The 18,823-nt window shown below is 40.1% G+C and overlaps 1 protein-coding gene across 5 annotated transcripts in view; it reads left to right on the top strand.

Moving 5' to 3' along the window:
* The first annotated feature begins 985 nt into the window (after positions 1-985).
* Dcx (doublecortin) overlaps positions 986-18,823 on the top strand; it is a 76,372-nt gene continuing 58,534 nt past the window's right edge. For 4 of the 5 annotated variants that reach the window (XM_034485569.2, XM_076919102.1, XM_034485568.2 and 1 more), the window contains exons 1-3: positions 986-1,140; positions 2,823-3,208; positions 10,548-10,888. In XM_034485569.2, the coding sequence (XP_034341460.1) occupies positions 2,845-3,208; positions 10,548-10,888 (705 nt within the window). In that variant the 5' untranslated portion in view covers positions 986-1,140; positions 2,823-2,844. Of the gene's footprint in view, positions 1,141-1,163; positions 1,315-2,822; positions 3,209-10,547; positions 10,889-18,823 lie in introns of those variants that run through there. The other variant, XM_076919101.1, reaches the window with a different exon arrangement.

The raw sequence follows: 18,823 nt of genomic DNA, 5'->3' as shown, positions 1-18,823 counted from the left end.
GCTAAAGTTACATATGAGAGAAAATAAATCCTTTTGTCTCTCTCAGCCTAGGATACCTCACTCAGTATAACATTTTCAGTTCCACACAATTTCTTGCAAATCTCATAATTTTATTTTTTAGCAGTGGATGATTAAAATCGTGCATATATCTTGCATTTTCATTACCCATTCATCTGTTAACAGACATCTGGGCTGTTTCTTTTTTCTGGCTTTTAGGAATACAGCAGCAACAAACACAAATATGCAAGTGTCTCTATGGTAGGGTATAGTCTCCTTTGGGTATATGCCTAGGAGTGGGAAGGTGAAACATTAATCAATGTTTTATAGCAGTCTAAAATTTTTTGGAGACACACTGGGCTTGGGGACCTTAGTGTTGGCAAATTCTAATAGCCAGGAAGCAGAACAGAGGCTGAAAAATTTCAGCAAGTTAGAGGTCATCCTGGGCTACACAGTGAGTTCCAGAACAACTATCACTATAAAGCTGGACCCTGTCTCGATAAAACAACTGAACAAAAACTTGGAGAAATGCCACTTTTCAATTCTAGCCTTCGTGATTTCTGCAACTATTTCCTCTTGCATTGTCAATTTACCATTCCTGCTGACTTCCTTAAAAAACAATCAGTGTTGAATGCATGATCCCAAAGGTTGAAGAATTTACAGATTTTTATTTTCTTTGAAGAAGGTGGTAAAAAGAAGGGAGCTGTAATTTCTAAGAAACTTGATTTGGCCTGCCGAGTCCAGCCACTAGGCAGATTAGGCCAAGGTTTTAGCCAAGTAAAATTGCCAATTTTCTAAGAGAAAGGGCTAGCACATTGCTCATTAGAGCATGCTGAGCTTGCCTGTGCAATCTTTTTTTTTTTCCTACCCTGCAATTTCCTGTGGGTTATAAACGAAACCTTTCTAGCTGTTAATGCAGGCTGTGAATTGAAGAAAAAAAAAAGCATGTAATTAATCATAGGAGGTTGGGGGGGGGGGTGTTCGCTAAGCTTCAGTTACAGGGGAGAAGCTGGACAAGGCACTAGGACCTAGAAGGCAACTATCCACCCTGGCAGGAATTTCTTGCTTGGAGCTCAGACAACAAAGGCATAGAGAGATTGGTTTTCTTTCTCTCAGCATCTCCACCCAACCAGCAGAAAACCGGTGAGTGGGGCTTTCGAGTGATTTTCAAGCAGAATGTAACAGATGTCAAACGGGAAAAGCACAAGGCACACGGCTTTCTTTCTCTGTGTGTCCGCCTCTTTCTTCTCTTTTATTTGCCTTATTCTATAGGATTTTTGTCCTCTAAGATTCTACCTGGGATTTCCCTTTGGAAAAGTGAGTTTGTTGTTCCTTTGTTTTCACTATGATGCTAATTTAGAATAATAGCACTTCTGATTTGAAAGCATAGCTTTATTTGTGCAGCCCGCCTGGGGAAAATGCTTGCTACTCATCTTGAGGAGGTGGGGTCTTACTACTGCAGGTTGTTTGACAGAGACAATGCTGAGCTCAGCATAGGTCATGGTGACACTGGAAAAAAGGGGGGACTGAGCCTGGCAAATGTACCAGCTACCAGTCCCCCTTTATCTCTTGTCTCCCTGGTTCCTTGCAAATCTTGATGTGGCAGCATGTAGCAGCTGAACCCTCTTGCTTTGTGAGTCCCTTTTCCCCCCATCTGTGAGGTGAATACTAATAGTTTGGTTTCTTGTATGTCACACTATTACCTTTGTAAGCGGTCAGGGCTTTGGTTGTATTATTTGGTTGCATGTTTTTATTGTTTTTGGTCATTTTTTTTTCTGGTGGGGACGGGTTCAGGGGGGTTGAAATCCAAACTTGATAGATGACATTTTTTTTGCATCCATCAATACACCTAAGCAATAGACAAGTTTGAAGTGAATTGCCTGCTTTGAGGGTAAAATGTTTTTTCAGTCAGGGGAGAAATGAAGAACAATGAAAGGTGTACTCGCTTGTAAAGGTCCCATATGCTATTCAGGGACCCTTTTGGGAATCTTTCCACAATTATTCTATTAAGAGGTATCGCTGCATTGGTCGGGGAGGGGATGAAACACCTGAAGGGAGAAAAAGAATTCTGATATCAAATGGAAATAAGAGAAAAGCAGAGCTTGCTAAATAACGGGTTTTTAGACAATCCCTCCCCCCTTTTAGACCCCAGCCTATTTCTTATGAATGCGGTATAGCGGCACCAGCTTGATGGGGAGAGGGTTTGATGAATAGCACAAAGACACCGGGTATTCCCTGGAGGCTGTCCCTTTAAAAGAGAATCCTAGTTTAGTCTGGGGGGAGGGGATACGCATATTAGAGCAGGAAAAAGGGACTTGGAATAAAACTAATACACCCCCCTTCCTAGTCATTGTACTAGGGATGCTAACCTCGGCTAGTTCCCCCTGTTTCTCTTTTTTACAACTGTTAGTCATGTGGCCATGTGTGAGGTAGCAGATGCCAGTTTTTAATGTATTTTGCCCGAAGTTACAATTTGATAGGAGCCACTGTCAGGAAGCTCCAGGTTTTTAAGCTATTTCAACACCCCCTCCCCAATTTGGAACAGTGCCAAAAGTGCCACCCTTTCTATCTCTTCCTCCTATCCCCCCTCCCCACCATTCAGTCCTCAGCGTACTGCCCAGCCCCCTCCTTCTTCTCTATTAAGATCAATATTCCTGCAGGTCAGGGACAAGCAGCAGATGGGTCACAGGCTTTTTTTCAACCAGTTCTTTTCACAGGCAGCAGATTGCAGCTCTGGATCTGGCTAATATTTTAATTCTTTTTTCCTCCTTACCCTTCCTTATTCTTTGCCTCTCCTTATTCCCACCCCTTTTTCTAACAATCAGGTTGCTGTGGTTCCACCAAAATATGGAACTTGATTTTGGACATTTTGACGAGCGAGACAAAGCATCTAGAAATATGAGAGGGTCACGGATGAATGGACTTCCAAGTCCCACTCATAGTGCCCACTGTAGCTTCTACAGAACCAGAACCTTACAGGCATTAAGTAATGAGAAGAAGGCCAAGAAGGTACGTTTCTACCGTAATGGGGACCGTTACTTCAAGGGGATTGTGTACGCTGTTTCTTCTGACCGTTTTCGTAGTTTTGATGCGTTGCTGGCTGACCTGACTCGATCCTTGTCCGACAACATCAACCTGCCTCAGGGAGTGCGCTACATTTACACTATTGACGGATCCAGGAAGATCGGAAGCATGGACGAACTGGAAGAAGGTAATTCAAGTAGTGAGTAGTGGGTGGTGGCCCCCAGAGGGAAAGGACATTCTTGCTTATGGTTACATGTTTAGTCTTCCTCGAAAGAAACTAGGCTATTTGCTTGCCAAAACATCAAGTTGACTGATGCTCAGGCTTCTTGATCCCAAAGTCACTACTAGTATCCTTAAAGGTCATTCCTCATGGGGTTCCATCTCTGCTGAGGTTGAAATGTATATGGGTTTGCTAATGCTAAGTGTGCTTATCTGCCTGGGTATACAAAGAGAAATCCAAATTGGGACACTCACTCTATATCTTGCTCATAGGTAACTCTGTGTAGGACCAGTAAAGCAGACCATGAAACTATTAGGGGAAGGAAGAATGTATGATTGGTTTAACAGATAAAAAAAAAAATGGCCCCATATTTCCTATGGACTACTGGGAAATTATTTGGAAACTGCCATTCATTAGAAATACATGCCCCAATGTAGGAATTCCTGGATATGTTCATAGAGGATTAGACTTTTAGGTAAGTGGTTGCTGCTCAGCTGTTGCTTTGAAAAAAGCTCGCTGAAGGGTGTGTCCATGAGGCTGAGATCATTGGGAGATACACGAAAGAAAGCTGTAGGTATGTCTGGTATTTTAATGAACACCATTTCTATTAAAGTAGGAATGAGTCACTCTGCCTAAATCCTTTCAGATCATCTCCAGACTTTGGAATTGCTACTGAATTTTATGTGTTGACTGCTGAGAAACGTGTAATTAGCAGAAAAAAAATCCCAGATCTTCCACACAACTTGTTCAACCGTATTATCTTTTCTTAATGGATATTTAGAAAATAGATTTGGGATCATAATGTTAATATCTTATACTGACATATAAATTATCTTGATCAATTTAACCCATATGTACTGTAAAGGAAAGAGAATCAGCACATTTGGTGATTTAGCAGGAGTGCCCCAGCTTTTAGGCTTCCTATGCTTCTAGACAAAGGAACATGAAGGTTTCCCTTATGCAAGGTCCTATTTCCCTCATGTAGTTATGGTTTTCAAAGTATCTGTGTAACATGATTTGGACAATGTCCACATAATAGTTCTTTCTGAGTCTCAGGATTCAAGACTAAGAGTTTTCTACATAGCTGACCTTGAAAATCTATGTGGAAAAGGCCTAGACGATTTGATCACATGCACAGCTGGTAGGCAAACATTAATGGTAAACTTTCCTGATTATCAAAGGATTAATCATTTTAGTTCATATCTTCAAATAAAGGAGGCCAGTTGGAGTCAACTCCAAATCTGGGTGGCTCAGTTGAGGGAGCTGTCCCACCGAGTGATCTATAAGGTATGCATAGTTCAATCAAATATATATCTTAGTCAAAGTTGAGGGATTTCTCTGTAATATCTTTTACAAGAAAAAAGCACAGTGAATCTCCAAGTCTTAATTTCCATCATCTGTGAACATGTGAAGGCCACAATGCATGCTAGGTCAGAATTCCGAACCAACTGAAATAGTATTTTGAGTAAGACTGAAACATGTTATATTTAATAACATTGTTTTGCACAGATTACCCTCATTTTGTTACACTTGTCCCTATCCATGTGTATATGTATGCATGTATATGTGTGTATTGAGAAAAAGGTGACGATAAATTATCTTAATTTCATCTGTGTAGGTGATCAATGTGAATTTTAAAAACAGACCACAGCTTTATTCTGTCTTGGTTCCTGCTGAATTGAGCCTACCTACCATTCCTGGGTGCAGTGGTATTTCCGGATGTGTTTCCAAACAGTATAGACTCTGGATAGGGATCAGTTAAATTTACTCCTCTTGCAAGCCCAAGTTTCAGTTGATGTCAATGCTTTTTCAGTCATACGTTGAGGAAATCCAGAAGTACTTCTCTGAGAAAGTGTTGATAATGTGATAATTTTTCCCACTGCTCTAGAGCTAAGTGGGAAAAGGCTTTGGGCTGAGGAACATAAGGAAAAGGTTTTTTCTTCTCTCTCATTTCACTAGTTAGAGCTATTTGTCTAGGAAAAAGGGTCAGAAATGCCTTTACTCTGTTTACTTCTAGAAGAATGTGGACAGAAGATAAAAAATTATTAATGCATACAATTTCCTGTTAAACTTCAAGTTGAGAATGTTGGGAAAGATTCCTGGTGAAGAATCAGATTACAGGATTACAGGAGCAGATTACAGTTGGAATACTGAAAATGAGATTTATTTCAAATTCAGATCTGTTAGCTTCTAACCCGTAGAAACTTGAGAAAATCAGCAGAGACCCCAAACTTCCGCATACTATTTTTTTAATCCATAAAATGAAAGCAATTGCTTTGAGAATCAATTAAGGAATGATATAAAGTGCTTTCTGAAACACTTCTCCGGTCAACTGAGACAGGACCTCCAAGCCTAGGGCCTCTCAATTCATTTTTTAGAGTCTCTATTGAGTGAGTCTTTTGAGGATTAAGAGCGTTGGACAAGGAGATTTTGATGAGTTCTTTCCTTTAACAACAGTGAGGCAGAAAGTAGAAATCCTCTTTTTTGTTCCCTTTTGTTTTGTGGATCTCACAGCAATGCGTCATGCAACATATTTATTATGTTTCTAAACAATCAGAACATTAAATATTTAGCCTAAAATTAGATAAGATAAAAAGCAGCTGCTAATCACACTGACCCCCTGGCATTGCTGCCACTCCTTTTGTCTGGTGACTCTGGTCAACTGTCTGTTGCGAGATGTGGAAAGCACCAAGGGAAACATTTTGAGTCTAAACCTCATTTTTCATGTCAACCTTTCCTCAGCTTCTTGCATACACCAAGGGTCTTGGAAAAGCCACAGAGGATGTGGCCCTCATTAACTCTATCCCCAGCTGGCCAATGAAAGCTATCCAATCCATCGGTGGTATTTCCTTTTGTCTTGCTTTTTTGTTATCTTTTATTAGAGAATCAGTCTCCATTTTCCCTATAGCTAAGCTTCTTCTCACCTTCATGTTTATTATATGCACTCATCAATTTAAAAGATATATTTGTGACTAGCCAGTTTTTGTGGATGAAGACAAGTTTGAGCAGTATTCATTATGCAGAACATTGGAAGAATACTTACAGTCAGACAGTCTTGCATAATTTGAGCTGTAGAGTGACACTGTGTTATCTAGCTCCTTTACCACAGTTTACTTGTTCAAGAGATGAAACCATCTTTTCACTAACTTAGTCTCTAATCACTAAAGCAAGACCATTTCCCAAAGCAGTGGTCTTAATGATATTCTGAAGTGATGCATTAATGGGCATGTCTAATGATGTAATAAAGTACCATTCAATATTTTCTTTCTATTGTTGGGGATCCCCAGAAGAGAAATCCCATGGAAAAGTATTTTTGCATTAAGAGATTATAAATACACATGATTCTTTGGAAAATGGAACCTTAGCAAAGGTGAGGAGGAGGACACATTAGCTCATTTTGAATCTAATGCCTGCTCCTTCTGTGCTCTTTTGATTGTTGTTCCCAGCATTTCCCTCCCTCACCCCTCATCCCAAAACAGGTTTATTCCAGCAAATTGTCACCTTGCTTGCCTGAGAGACAGCTTTCTTTCTCCATTCCCAGAGGGTGGAAAATAACCCCTGGAGCTTGTGGCAGGGTGGAGACTCAGCTGTGGAAAGGCAGAATGAGCCTTGCCTGGCTGCAAGGCTGGGTAACTGGTTGTGGAGGAAGAGCCAGGCTCTGCGAATAGACATGGGAAATAATTGCAAGATCAGAACAACGAAACCTTATGGGAAACAAAGCAACACACCTAGGTCTTTTCAAGAATAGAAGTAAAATGCCCTTGGGAGTGGGTATCTCGTTCTTAGCATTTGATTACCACAATATTTCCTCAAGCTTATTTGAGATTGAAAAAAGGAGGAAATTCCTTTTTATACATCTTTAGGCCCAAAAGAGACTCTGCTATCATTTAGTGAAATGCCTTCAGTTCATAGATAAAGAAGTCGAGACTTAGGGAGATTAAGTGACACGTCTGAGGTCATATGGCTCCTAAGTGCCTGGTTGGAATTTAAATTAATATCTGTCCTCTTCATCCTCCTGTGTGCTGAGATGTAGAAGCATGAACTGCCAGGCTCTGCTCCAAGGCAAAGGTGTTTCTCTTGTGTCTTTTTGTTTTCTGTAGCCCCGGATATTGACATGCTAGCTATGTGGCTGAGGGTGACCTTGAACTCCTGCCCCTCTTACCTCTCTTGCAAGTGCTGGGATTATAGATGTGTATAACCCAGGCCTGGCTAAGTCGTTTTTCTTAATCGTCATAAATGTCTTGTCCTAAGTGGTCATCAACCGTTGCAGCAGGCAGCAATGGCTATTCTGGATGTGAACTAGAGAGCTCCTTACATCTGTTCTTTGCAGTGTCTTTTTTTTTTTTCCTAGCAGCATGGAATTCTCTGTCTCCTCTCTCTCCCTCTCTCGGCCCCCTCCCTTCCCCCCCCCCCCCAATCTCCCCAGTTGGGCTTTGTTAGTTGGGAACTCACTATCTGAAGTAGGCTGCCACTATCTCACAGAGATCTTCATGCTCTTGTTTCCTGACTGTGAGGATTTCCAGGCTTGCGCCACCATGCCCAGCCTGCAGCAGGCAATTGTATCTTTGAAGCACTGGAACCCAGAAATGTTCACATTGTGCAGTCAGTACAGCTCAGGTCATGGACTTCCGACCTTGATGCATTCTTTGCTCTTCTTTAACTTTGCTTCCTCCTCGTGCTCCATCCCCTCTCTCAGCTTTTACTTCTTCCTCTTTCTCTTTCTGGTTCCCTCCTAGTTATCTGTTTCCTCAGACTAAGGGCTTAATGATAATAATGAGAACTTATGAAGTGTTTACTATGCTCCAGTCTCTGGGCTCAGGATTTTTCATCCACCACTGGACTTGTGCCCCACAGCAACCCTATAAGGTAGGGCTTTTATTAGCTCCCCTCTACACACACTTTGCAGACAAGAGACTGCTGCCAAGGGAGTCAGGTAATTTGCCAAAGGTCAAGCAACTAGAAAGTGTCAGGAATCACAATCTGACTGACATCACACCAGCTGTTCTTTTTCCACTGCTATGGATTCAGGCCAAAAGTAGAGAGTGGACCGATTAAAATGTACCCTCAGAAGGTGCTCAACATAGATTTGGCTGAGTGCTGAGCCCTGTGGAAAGTTCTCGGGTGCCATATGATACTCTAATTATTTGCCATCATGTTCATTTTCATGGGGCTAGTTAATCATACTTGTAGTTCAGAGGCTTAGAGGTTTAAGAGGGGGCAGCACATATAAAAAACAAGTCCAGATTCCTAATGAGGGCCACACAGCTGAGTCTTCAGAAGAGCCCATGGATGAGTGAAATCATAACTATAAAGCCCTGGACGTTTCCACTCCACCAGTTGTCTGACAGAGTTTGAAAGTGTATGGAAAGTTAAAGGAAGCATTTGACTCAAATGCAGTGACCTCTTGAGAGGTGCCCATGAATATGACAAAGTACAGAGGCAAGAGACCATTTCTAGTGTGTGTGTGTGCTGGGGGTATAGGCTGTGAATATATAGAGGACTTGAAAGGTCCCCTTTATCCTTTTGAGTCATACTTTTCAGACCCTAGTTTCTAAACATTGGTGTGGTGTTGAATTTGTATGCCAGGAAATGAACAAAATCAGGGTGTCTCTTTTAGCTTGTGTCCTCAACTCCGGAACACATGCACCAACCAGAGCCAGTGCTTATGATTCCTTATAATTCATGTCTTGGTTTCCCTACTGTAACAGACCATTAGTGAGATTAAAGCAGCCTTGTGTCCTGCCCTCCCCCTACACACACATACTTGTCTCCTCAACGCTACCCTGGAGATTGCCATTGAATCTTAGCACTAACTGAGAAATTATTAATTCACATGACTTAAAGGATTTGGTGCAGCCAATATTTGCAAAGAGAACGAATTGTCAGTCTGATGTTTCTGAATGTCTCTGTGTTGTTCTGCTGAGACCAAAGCGGGCAGGAGAACCATCAGACTTTAATTGTGTTTAATTCGTTTCTCTCTCTTTTTTTGCACTGACTAGGAATTATCTATATGTCTATGTATTTAGTTTTATTACTGATGACGTAAAGCCTAATCAAATCACTATTCCTGCAGTTCAACCTCTGAATGAACTTCTGTATACCTTGAGGCTAATATGCTTTACTCAGCAAATTCAGCTCTCCCCCACCCCCACTCAATATACTTCTCCCTCAGTCGGAGCCTAACTTGCTTCCAATTTTCTTGAGTTTCTAGTTCCGGGAGTCTAATGCCCTCCTCTTGCCTCTGGCCACTGCATTTCTTCCACTCTATTAGTAATTTTCCACAGCCCATAGTAAATCTAAAACTTATACTAGACCTTTTTAATTCAGTCAGGATACATAATGCAGTCTCCCACTCACTACTTGGGGGCAGCCAAAAGCAACTCATGGGAAATGGCACCAAATACACAGATGTAGCATGCAACATTTAGGAGAATGGAAAAAGATGTAAAGGGGGGTAGTAGAAATAGACAAACATATTTTCCAAAGAAGAGCTAGACTTGCAAACACTAGGAATGCTCTATGTGTGGAGGGGGGGTTTACTTAGATACTTTCTTCATTTAGAGTGGGATAAGCAGTAAATAACACACTTATACACATATTTAGACATTCAGTGCATGTGTGTTCACACCCATGCATGCATGCATATGCACGCATACATGTACCCCCCCCCCCCACACACACAGACATTTCACATTTCAGTAACTCCACTGTTTAGGCTGATAGGATGATTTGGCATTTGACTAAATGTCTACTGAATGTCTGATATGTAAGGGTTTTTTTTTTTTTTTGGTTCACTTTAATTTGAAAGAAAAATAAATTAACATTGAAAGTCTTCCTTGGTTCATATTATAGCAAAAGCAGCACACATTATATCAGGAGATAGAGACAGGTTAAACATGTTCCAGTGGTGCATGGACGTTAGTGAACATCATAGAAACTGGAAAGCATTTACATCCCAATAGCATCATATTGATTGTGGGAACTCTACTTCATACATAGAGGTGTTTGATATATATATATATATATATATATATATATATATATATACATATATATATATATTCCTTAGATTTACAAGGTTCTTTAATTAAATATGCCATTGTATTGAAGGGTATTTAGCGGATTACTTTTGTATTTGAATAAGTCGTCAGAGGATCCATTTAGGAGTCCTGGAGGTAAGGTTGGTTATTATGTCAACATTTCACCCAAAGCTTTATTTCAGCATGAGTATACTATTTACTATAGCATATACTATCTGCATATTTACTACTGAACTTAACACTTAACCATTTATTTCTTCCCTTAGGGGAAAGCTATGTCTGTTCCTCAGACAACTTCTTTAAAAAGGTTGAGTACACCAAGAATGTCAACCCCAACTGGTCTGTCAATGTAAAGACATCTGCCAACATGAAAGCTCCCCAGTCCTTGGCTAGCAGTAACAGTGCTCAAGCCAGAGAGAACAAGGACTTTGTGCGCCCCAAACTTGTGACCATCATTCGCAGTGGGGTGAAGCCTCGGAAGGCAGTGCGTGTGCTTCTCAACAAGAAAACAGCCCACTCTTTCGAGCAGGTCCTCACTGACATCACAGAAGCGATCAAACTGGAAACTGGAGTTGTCAAAAAACTCTACACCCTTGATGGAAAGCAGGTCAGTGACTATGTAAAGTACTTTTCTCATTTTCCCAACTGATGAATCATCATATACCTAAACCATTATTCATGTTTGACGGTCTCTCCCTCCATGTTTTTTCATCCTTAACTGACATTCTTTATCTCTTTTGAGAGAAAGGTCTTCTCAAGACAAAGCAATGAACCAGAAATTGGTTGCTTTGAAATTCATTCTACCTTTGGCTTACCAGGCATAGTGATCAGTTAGCCCCCAAGTTCTTTATTGGCTAAGTAAAAAACATGCCTTTGAAACTAAGTTTTACAAATTGATATAAATTTATATACGGCATGATGCAACCTTGATTATTTAATGCATATGATTATTCAATACATATGACTAAGGATATGGCTTGTCCCACTCATTTCCATGTTGGTGCTCTGCATCCATTTGGATGAAAAGTTGAAGTGACCTTCATATTTATATGAAAGGAGGCAAACAAGGGGAAAGCACTGAAAGTTCTGGTGCATTGTCTTTGTCTTACGCTAAGATATGTATTTCTTTCCATTTTCCATGTGACATCGCTCTTTTAATTTGGTTCTATGGATGGTTTGTGTGAGAAAAGAACTATTTCAGTATTCTAAAATTAACTGGAGAAAGATGCTACCATCTGTTCCCCTCCAAATCAGGTTCCTCATGTCATTGGTTACACTACTGAAGTGCCACCTATATTAGTATCTGGGAAAGAATGCAGCCAGGCGTCTCCAGAAGACAGATGCACCATTCTCTTGAGCGTAGAGATCTGAAAATACTTAACAAAAATGTTCCAAGGGAATGGGAACAGTGGCTGGTTCTATTGGCTCAAAAGATCATTTTGGTCATACATCTAGAAGACAAGTGTGGATTATTATCAGTCCATAATTCTACCTCTTAAAATATCTCTGATAACTGAACAATTACAGTTTCTAAACTGTTTATTTTTGTATATTAAAATGACTAAAGGGTGTTTAAATGCAGAAGTATGCCTCTCCCCATAATTACTGATATGTATTTCATGCTGGAGGATTTCAAGTTTCAGGAAAAGTCATTTCCATGGTATGCATTTGACAATTTTGATACATTTGTATCTTCTTTCTACTTCTCATCCTTTTGTGCCCCCAAATGCCTAGAAACAGGGGTTATAGTTCAGTTTCACTGAAAGACTGTCTCAAGGCAATAGGCAGAGAGTGCTAGAGCAGGAGACCCATTTTCTTCTGTCCTCCATACAAGCCTAGGCACATAAGCCACATGCACCACATACACATAGCACAAACATTCAAATGCATACATACTACAAGTATTCACATACAAACATACCACACAAGCCCAACACACACACCAACACACCAATTCACATACACACATACCACAAGCATTCACACATCACACACACACACACACACACACACACACACACACACACACACACACAATTTAAAACCAAAACTCAACATTGCATCTTTGCAGTTAGTTCATCATTAAATAAATTTATTGGTATACACATATCCCTTATTAATAAGCATCAGTAATCTTTCTGTACTTTACCTCTGCTATTCTTAGTATGGATTTCCAATGTTTCATGAAGATCAATCATTCCTTGGTATTTTTGACTGTTCCTACTAATGTGTAAAAGGTAACGTATGACTCTTGAGTTAAGCAACTATCTGTCCAGTGAGTGAGTTTTCACCTCTGCAGGCCGCGAATGATGGAAAGCCCTCTCCAGTGTCTTCAAGTGTCAGTTAAAATTTCTTTAGGGAAGATGCTACAAAATACCAGAATATGATAATGGTTTATAAGTACAGAAACACGGGTGGTGCTACATAAACAGTGTAGAGAAAGGAACTAGTTAACTCAATCACAAGATGTGAATTGGTACTCTAATCTCCCATAGTGACAAATTGCTTTCTGACTTTCATCAATTGGAAAGAAGTTTAGATAGAAATTTAACGACTCAAATTCTAGGTTTCTATCCACTATGTGGCATAGGGCCAATCATGTTACTTTCCTAAGCCTCAGGATTTGGTTTTTGTTTGTTTGGTTTGGTTTTTCGAAGCAGGATCTCTCTGTATAGTCCTGGAACTCGAGCTGGCATTGAACTTTCAGAGATCCTCCTGCCTTTGCCTCCTGAGTGCTAGGAATAATGGAGTGTGCCACCACTGCAGGGCCACTTTAGAGGGTCTGCTATTTTTGTAATATGGTTTCTAAATGGTATTCACACTGCTTTTATATTAAGATCCTTTTGCTATCCGACATGATAAGAGGTGATTTTTCAAAACTGCATTGTTTATTTGTCTTCCTTTTCTTCCCAGTATGGGTGATGTAAAGAGCAGAAAGTGAAAGGTTCACAGACAAAAGCAAAGGAATAAAGCAGAGTGTTAGAACCATGGCACCACTGCACCATGGTGCTAGACAAGGGTGATTGATGGGTTCGGGTGCATAGCACCCCAGACAGCAGCGCTATGTATTTTATTTTTAAAAATTTATTGGTATTATTATTTGTTGTACAAGAAATGTGTTTCATAATGACATGTTTGTACCTGTATGACTTTGCAGTTTGATCACATTCACCTCCACCCCACCCCACTAACTTACCCTCTCCTTTTCTTTCTTTGTTTTCTTTTCCTCCCTCTCTCCCTCCTTTCTTCCTTCTTTCTTTCTTTTTTCTTTTCTTCCTCCTTCCCTCTCTCCATCCTTCTGTCCCTCCCCATCTTTCTTCCTTTATTTCTTTCTTCCTTCCTTTCTCTTTCTTTCCTCCATTCCCTTTCTTTCTCTCTTTACTTCCTCCCTCCTTTCTTCCTTCCTTCCTTTCTTTCTTTCTTTCTTTCTTTCTTTCTTTCTTTCTTTCTTTCTTTCTTCTCTCCCTCCCTCCTCTCTTTCTTTCTTTGTTTTCTCTCTCTCTCTCTCTCTCTCTCTCTCTCTCTCTCTCTCTCTCTCTCTCTTTCTTTCTCAAAAAGTTGAGTGCCTGAACAGGGAGGGTCTTAAACCCTGAACCCTCAGATGTAAAGTCTGATGTCCTACTGTTCCGTTTTTATGAATATCTGCTTTTTCCAGTACCACTTATGAAGACAAAAAGTGGATATTTTAATCTGTCTTCATCAAGGAGATTAGCTTACACTTTTCTTTTTTCTTTTCTTTTTTTTTATTTTAAAAAGCATTTAGTTGGGACCTTACAGGTACAAAGGATTAGAATCTATGACCATCAAGGCCAGAAGCATGGCAGCATGTAGACATTCATGGTGCTAGAGCAATAGCTGAGAGTTTACGTCTAATCCACAAGCATGTAGCTCACATTTTTCATTGTATCTTAATCTGGCTTTGGTATAAAGGTAATACTGGCTTTCTAAAAAGAGCTGTGTCATTCCTGCCTTTTCTAATATATGTAATGGTTTCTGAAGTCTTGATGTTCTGTTTTTAAAGGTCTAGTACACCAAGGTCTGGGTCTGAACTTTTTATTTATTTATTTTTAACACTGGAAATTCTTTTTGTATTGCTATTTCAATCTTGTTGCTCATTATAGATCTTTTAAAATTGCTTATTTCATCCTGGTATAATTTGGTATGTTATATTCAAGAGAAAAATACTTCATTTTTAAAAAAGGTATGACCTAATTATTTTCTAGATTTCATTGTTATCTGTTGTGAGCTCTCCATTTTCATTGTGATTTTAATAATTTGGTTCTTTCCTCTTTTTGTTACCTTGCCTAAGGATTTGTTTATTATTTTGTTTCACTGACTCTTAGTATTTTTATACTTCTATTTCAATAATTTCTACCCTCATACTATTTCCCCTTTGATTAATGCAATGCCAACTAACTAGTAATCTTAATAAAACCATAAAATGCTTCTTCATGCAATACAAAATGATGACATTTTGCCATAAAGATAATGCAAGGAAAAGAAGTTATGCAAAGGTAAGCATCATTGAAGCCGTCATTCTTAGACTTCTGTTTATCATAGGTGAAGAAGAAAGGAGATTCAAGGCTTATGTCTAAGGTATATGAGTGGTTGGTGGGGGCATTCAAAGAGGTTAAATGGATCCATGACAGTAAATTGGACTTTAGATATACTGAGTTCTGAGGCCTTGCTTCATCTAAATAAAGGCTTTAGAAACACAGCATATGGCTCTGGATCTCAGGAGAGGGGGTCTGGGCTGGGGATCCAAATTTAAAAGTAGACTGCAAACAGTCAGTAGCTAAAATCAATCAAGTAGTTGACTCAGTTGAGTTCAAGCAAGAATGTATATGACAGGTTGCACCTACTCCAAAGACCCTGTGTTGGATTTGCATGCAAGGAATGGATGAAAGACCTACTCTATTACAGAGAACAATGAGAAACCACATAATGAAGTATGCAGAGAAGCCAAGAGTATAGTTTTTTTTAAATTTTATTTTATTTACATTATATTTACATCTCAGATTTTATCCCCTTACCCCACTCCCCCCTCCACCCAGGAACCCCTTATCCCATCCCCCTCCTCCTGCTTCTATGAGGGTGTGCCCCCACCTGCCCCCCACTCCCACCTCTCCACCCTCAAATTCCTCCCCGATTGGTGTTCAGCCTTCATGGGACCAAGGATCTCCTCTCCCACCTATGCCCAACAAGGCCATCCTCCCCTACATATGTATCTGGAGTCATGAGTCCCTCCCTATGTGCTCCCAGACTGGTGGTTTAGATCCTGGGGAGCTCTGGTTGGTTGGTATTGTTGCTCTCCTCTTGGTGCCACCAACCCTTTCAGCTCCTTTTTTTTTTTTTTTTTGGTTTTTTCGAGACAGGATTTCTCTGTGTAGTTTTGGCTGTCCTGGAACTCACTCTGTAGACCAGGCTGGCCTCGAACTCAGAAATCCGCCTGCCTCTGCCTCCCAAGTGCTGGGATTACAGACATGCGCCACCACTGCCCGGCCCTTTCAGCTCCTTTAGTCTTCTAATTCTCCTTTGGGAACTCTTGATCAGATCAATGGTTAGCTGTGAGCATCTGCCTCTGGATATGTCAGACTCTGGCTTAGAAGGAGTAACGAAATACACAAGGGAGCAAATATGAAGACAAAGTGTGCGACAGAAACTCAAGGAGGGGCCATCTGGAGACCATTCAACCTTGGTATCTATCCCAGGTGCAGTCACCAAAGATAGACGCTGATACGGATTTCAGGAAGTCCATGCTGACAGAAGCCTGATATAGCTATCTCCTAAAAGTATAGTTTTTAAGTCAAGATTGGTCAGCCATGTCGATCTGACAGTGCTTATTTCTGAAATACAGTAAGGATTGTAAATTCATCAAATTCAGGTGATTAGAATGGTCATTACTGTGGCTAACAGGACTCAAAACTCCCCTGTTGAACAGTGAAAACTTTGAAGGTAATTGGGGAGATAGAGTAATGATTTCATGAGAGTGTGGGAAACCCGGTTTTCTGGCAACACCTTATACCCATCATTCATCACTGCCCCATAGTTCTTCTCTCTTGTTCTGGTATATGGAGTTGGTTGCTGAATACCATTCCTGTATACCTCATGCCATATATTCACTTTAACAGACTAAGCTAGCCCTTAGCCCAACAGTGTTCTTGGTCTATATTATCAGCAAATGCCCTTACCCTGGATAGATCAGACTCTTCCTTGGTCTGAATTACTTAGGACCTTGATTTCGCCACAGAGATTTGGTTAGTAAGCCTCTAAAAGTTCTACTTTCAACACAAGGTCAGCACTAATGAATTTAGAGCAGAATCCCTCAATTATGTTATATGCAACATTAGTTGAAGAGAATGTTTCATAGTCATCTAAATGGGGTTAGCCTTGCATAGTATATTATTTCATTGAATATTCAAAAAAGACATTTTCAAAATATCCTGCTTGATTTTGTTCAGGCCACTATTCCTCAAACTATTGTGAACAATAAAGCTTTAAAAGTAGGTGACCATGTGGTAGAATGCACATGGGCAAACACTGGCCTCGACTTTAGGTATTTGTTTGCATCTTAATTAGAGCATCTTGAAAAAGGATAACTTTAAAAACTCAGAGAAATAATTACATAGAAAGAAAACAGGCACCACTGCACTTTGACAGGCCTTAAAGATCTGGGACAAAAAGGCTTTCTTACCTGGAGCATTGATAATCACAAGAGGTACCACCTCCCTTCCCATAGGCCAGACATGTCTTGAGAGCACCCATCTCTTACACAGTCTCTAGAATCATAGAGACTGAACAAAGGAGGGTGGTTTCCTAGATGATATCCTTAAAGTTCTCCAACATCAAAAGACCTTTGATCATCAGCCTCAAAGTCTGGCTTCCCTAAGCACAGTGTTAAAGATATAGCAACAGCAATTACTAGGTTTTGTATGTCAACGTTAGATTTTTGTCCTGTACAGACCAGCACCCCTTCCATAAGCCCATGTCTGTGGGAAGTCAAATAGGCTTACCAGTCAGTGTTAACTTCCATAGGTAGAACTATTTAACTAGACCTCATTGTTTGTATTGCCTCAAGTCCAAATTTCTTCAGGTGGCAACAGTTTTCCAAACCATAGCAATCTGAACCATTTAGCCAGCAAGGTAACAGTTTTTAATACAAGGTTTGGGCCCAGAGACCAGTACATTCTGAAGTCAATGTACGTCTACATCCACACATGCATGCCTTGTTTCTTTTAAGTATTGGCCACCTCATCTAATGAACTTGAATATAAACATTTGTATGTCTGCACAGTTCTGGTCTTATTCACCTAAGGCATTAGAGTCTTACTGAAAAGCTAGGATAGTTGCCTCCACAGCATGATGGGTGAACTTCTTCTCGGTTTTCCCAAAGAGGGTGTACCCTTGCTTTGCTTAATGTTTCAAGCATTTGACTTGTTGCCTGCTGGGAACTCATGTTTGCCCCTTCCCAGATTGTCCTGAATGAAAGAAGTGTGAATGGGTAAGCTATCTTTCAGATATTGGAGCCTCTGGAATAGTTGGTATATTTTGAAATGCCTTGTGGCTTTTCTTGGACCTAAGCATTTTTGTTTTTGTGAATTCTCTCCTTCATTCAAAAACTGTGTTTGGTATAAGGGGGGAATATATGAATATTATGCATTTAAACACTTTTCTTCAACCTAAGAGTTCATTTATATTTCTTTTATGTTTTGTTCTTGAAATGCAGACCATGTTTCATATAGCCTAGAATCCACTAAACTCATTATATAGCTGAGGATAACCTTGAACTTATGAACCTTCTGACTACTTCCCAAGTGCTAAGATTACTGTTATGGGCCAATATACTCAGGTTTGGTTTGGTGCTAGGAATCAAACCCAAGGCTTCACATATGCTAGACAAGCGCTCTACCAGCTAAGCTGTATCCTCAGGCGTCATCTATTTCTATTCTGAAAAGAAATCCAATATATTTTATTGGCCCATAAAGTATTGTGGAGCCCAGGCACCATGCCCACTGTTCCTAATGGATAATTATTTCTAGGCTAGCTGATGCCTAGACTCATATTGTGAGCCCACTTGCACTATGTAATGAATGAGAATTCTGACTTGAGCAATCAATCCAAAATTGGATTGGATTAGCTTCTTGGATCTACTAGTTGATGATTGAGAATTACCAAGAAAGACCATTCTCATTCTCTTTTTCTAGTTCTAATAATAGTCTGTCCAGTGGAAGAAAATCATGGTAAGATGTTGTTGTTAGTAGGCATTTTTCTATGGCTTGTTTGACTCAAGGTATGGAATAACGATCTGCTTCCTCAGCATCTTCCACTAGAGGCTTCAGGGTCTGATGGATGGCACCATCCATTTCCAGCCTGGAATTGCTGCTGTCATTTAGCCTGGAGCTCTGGAGAAGGAATCTTTGAAGGTAGAATGAAAGCTGATTAGCAATAAGATGGATTATTGCAGTTTATCCAGAGAGAAAAGGATGAGTTATTTTTATCCCATATCTGTATTTAGTGGTAATTAATATAGATATGTTTATCT

This window comes from Arvicanthis niloticus, chromosome X, assembly GCF_011762505.2.
Source record: "Arvicanthis niloticus isolate mArvNil1 chromosome X, mArvNil1.pat.X, whole genome shotgun sequence".
In the NCBI taxonomy this organism is placed as follows: domain Eukaryota; kingdom Metazoa; phylum Chordata; class Mammalia; order Rodentia; family Muridae; genus Arvicanthis; species Arvicanthis niloticus.
This window is presented reverse-complemented; position numbering and strand designations above follow the sequence as displayed.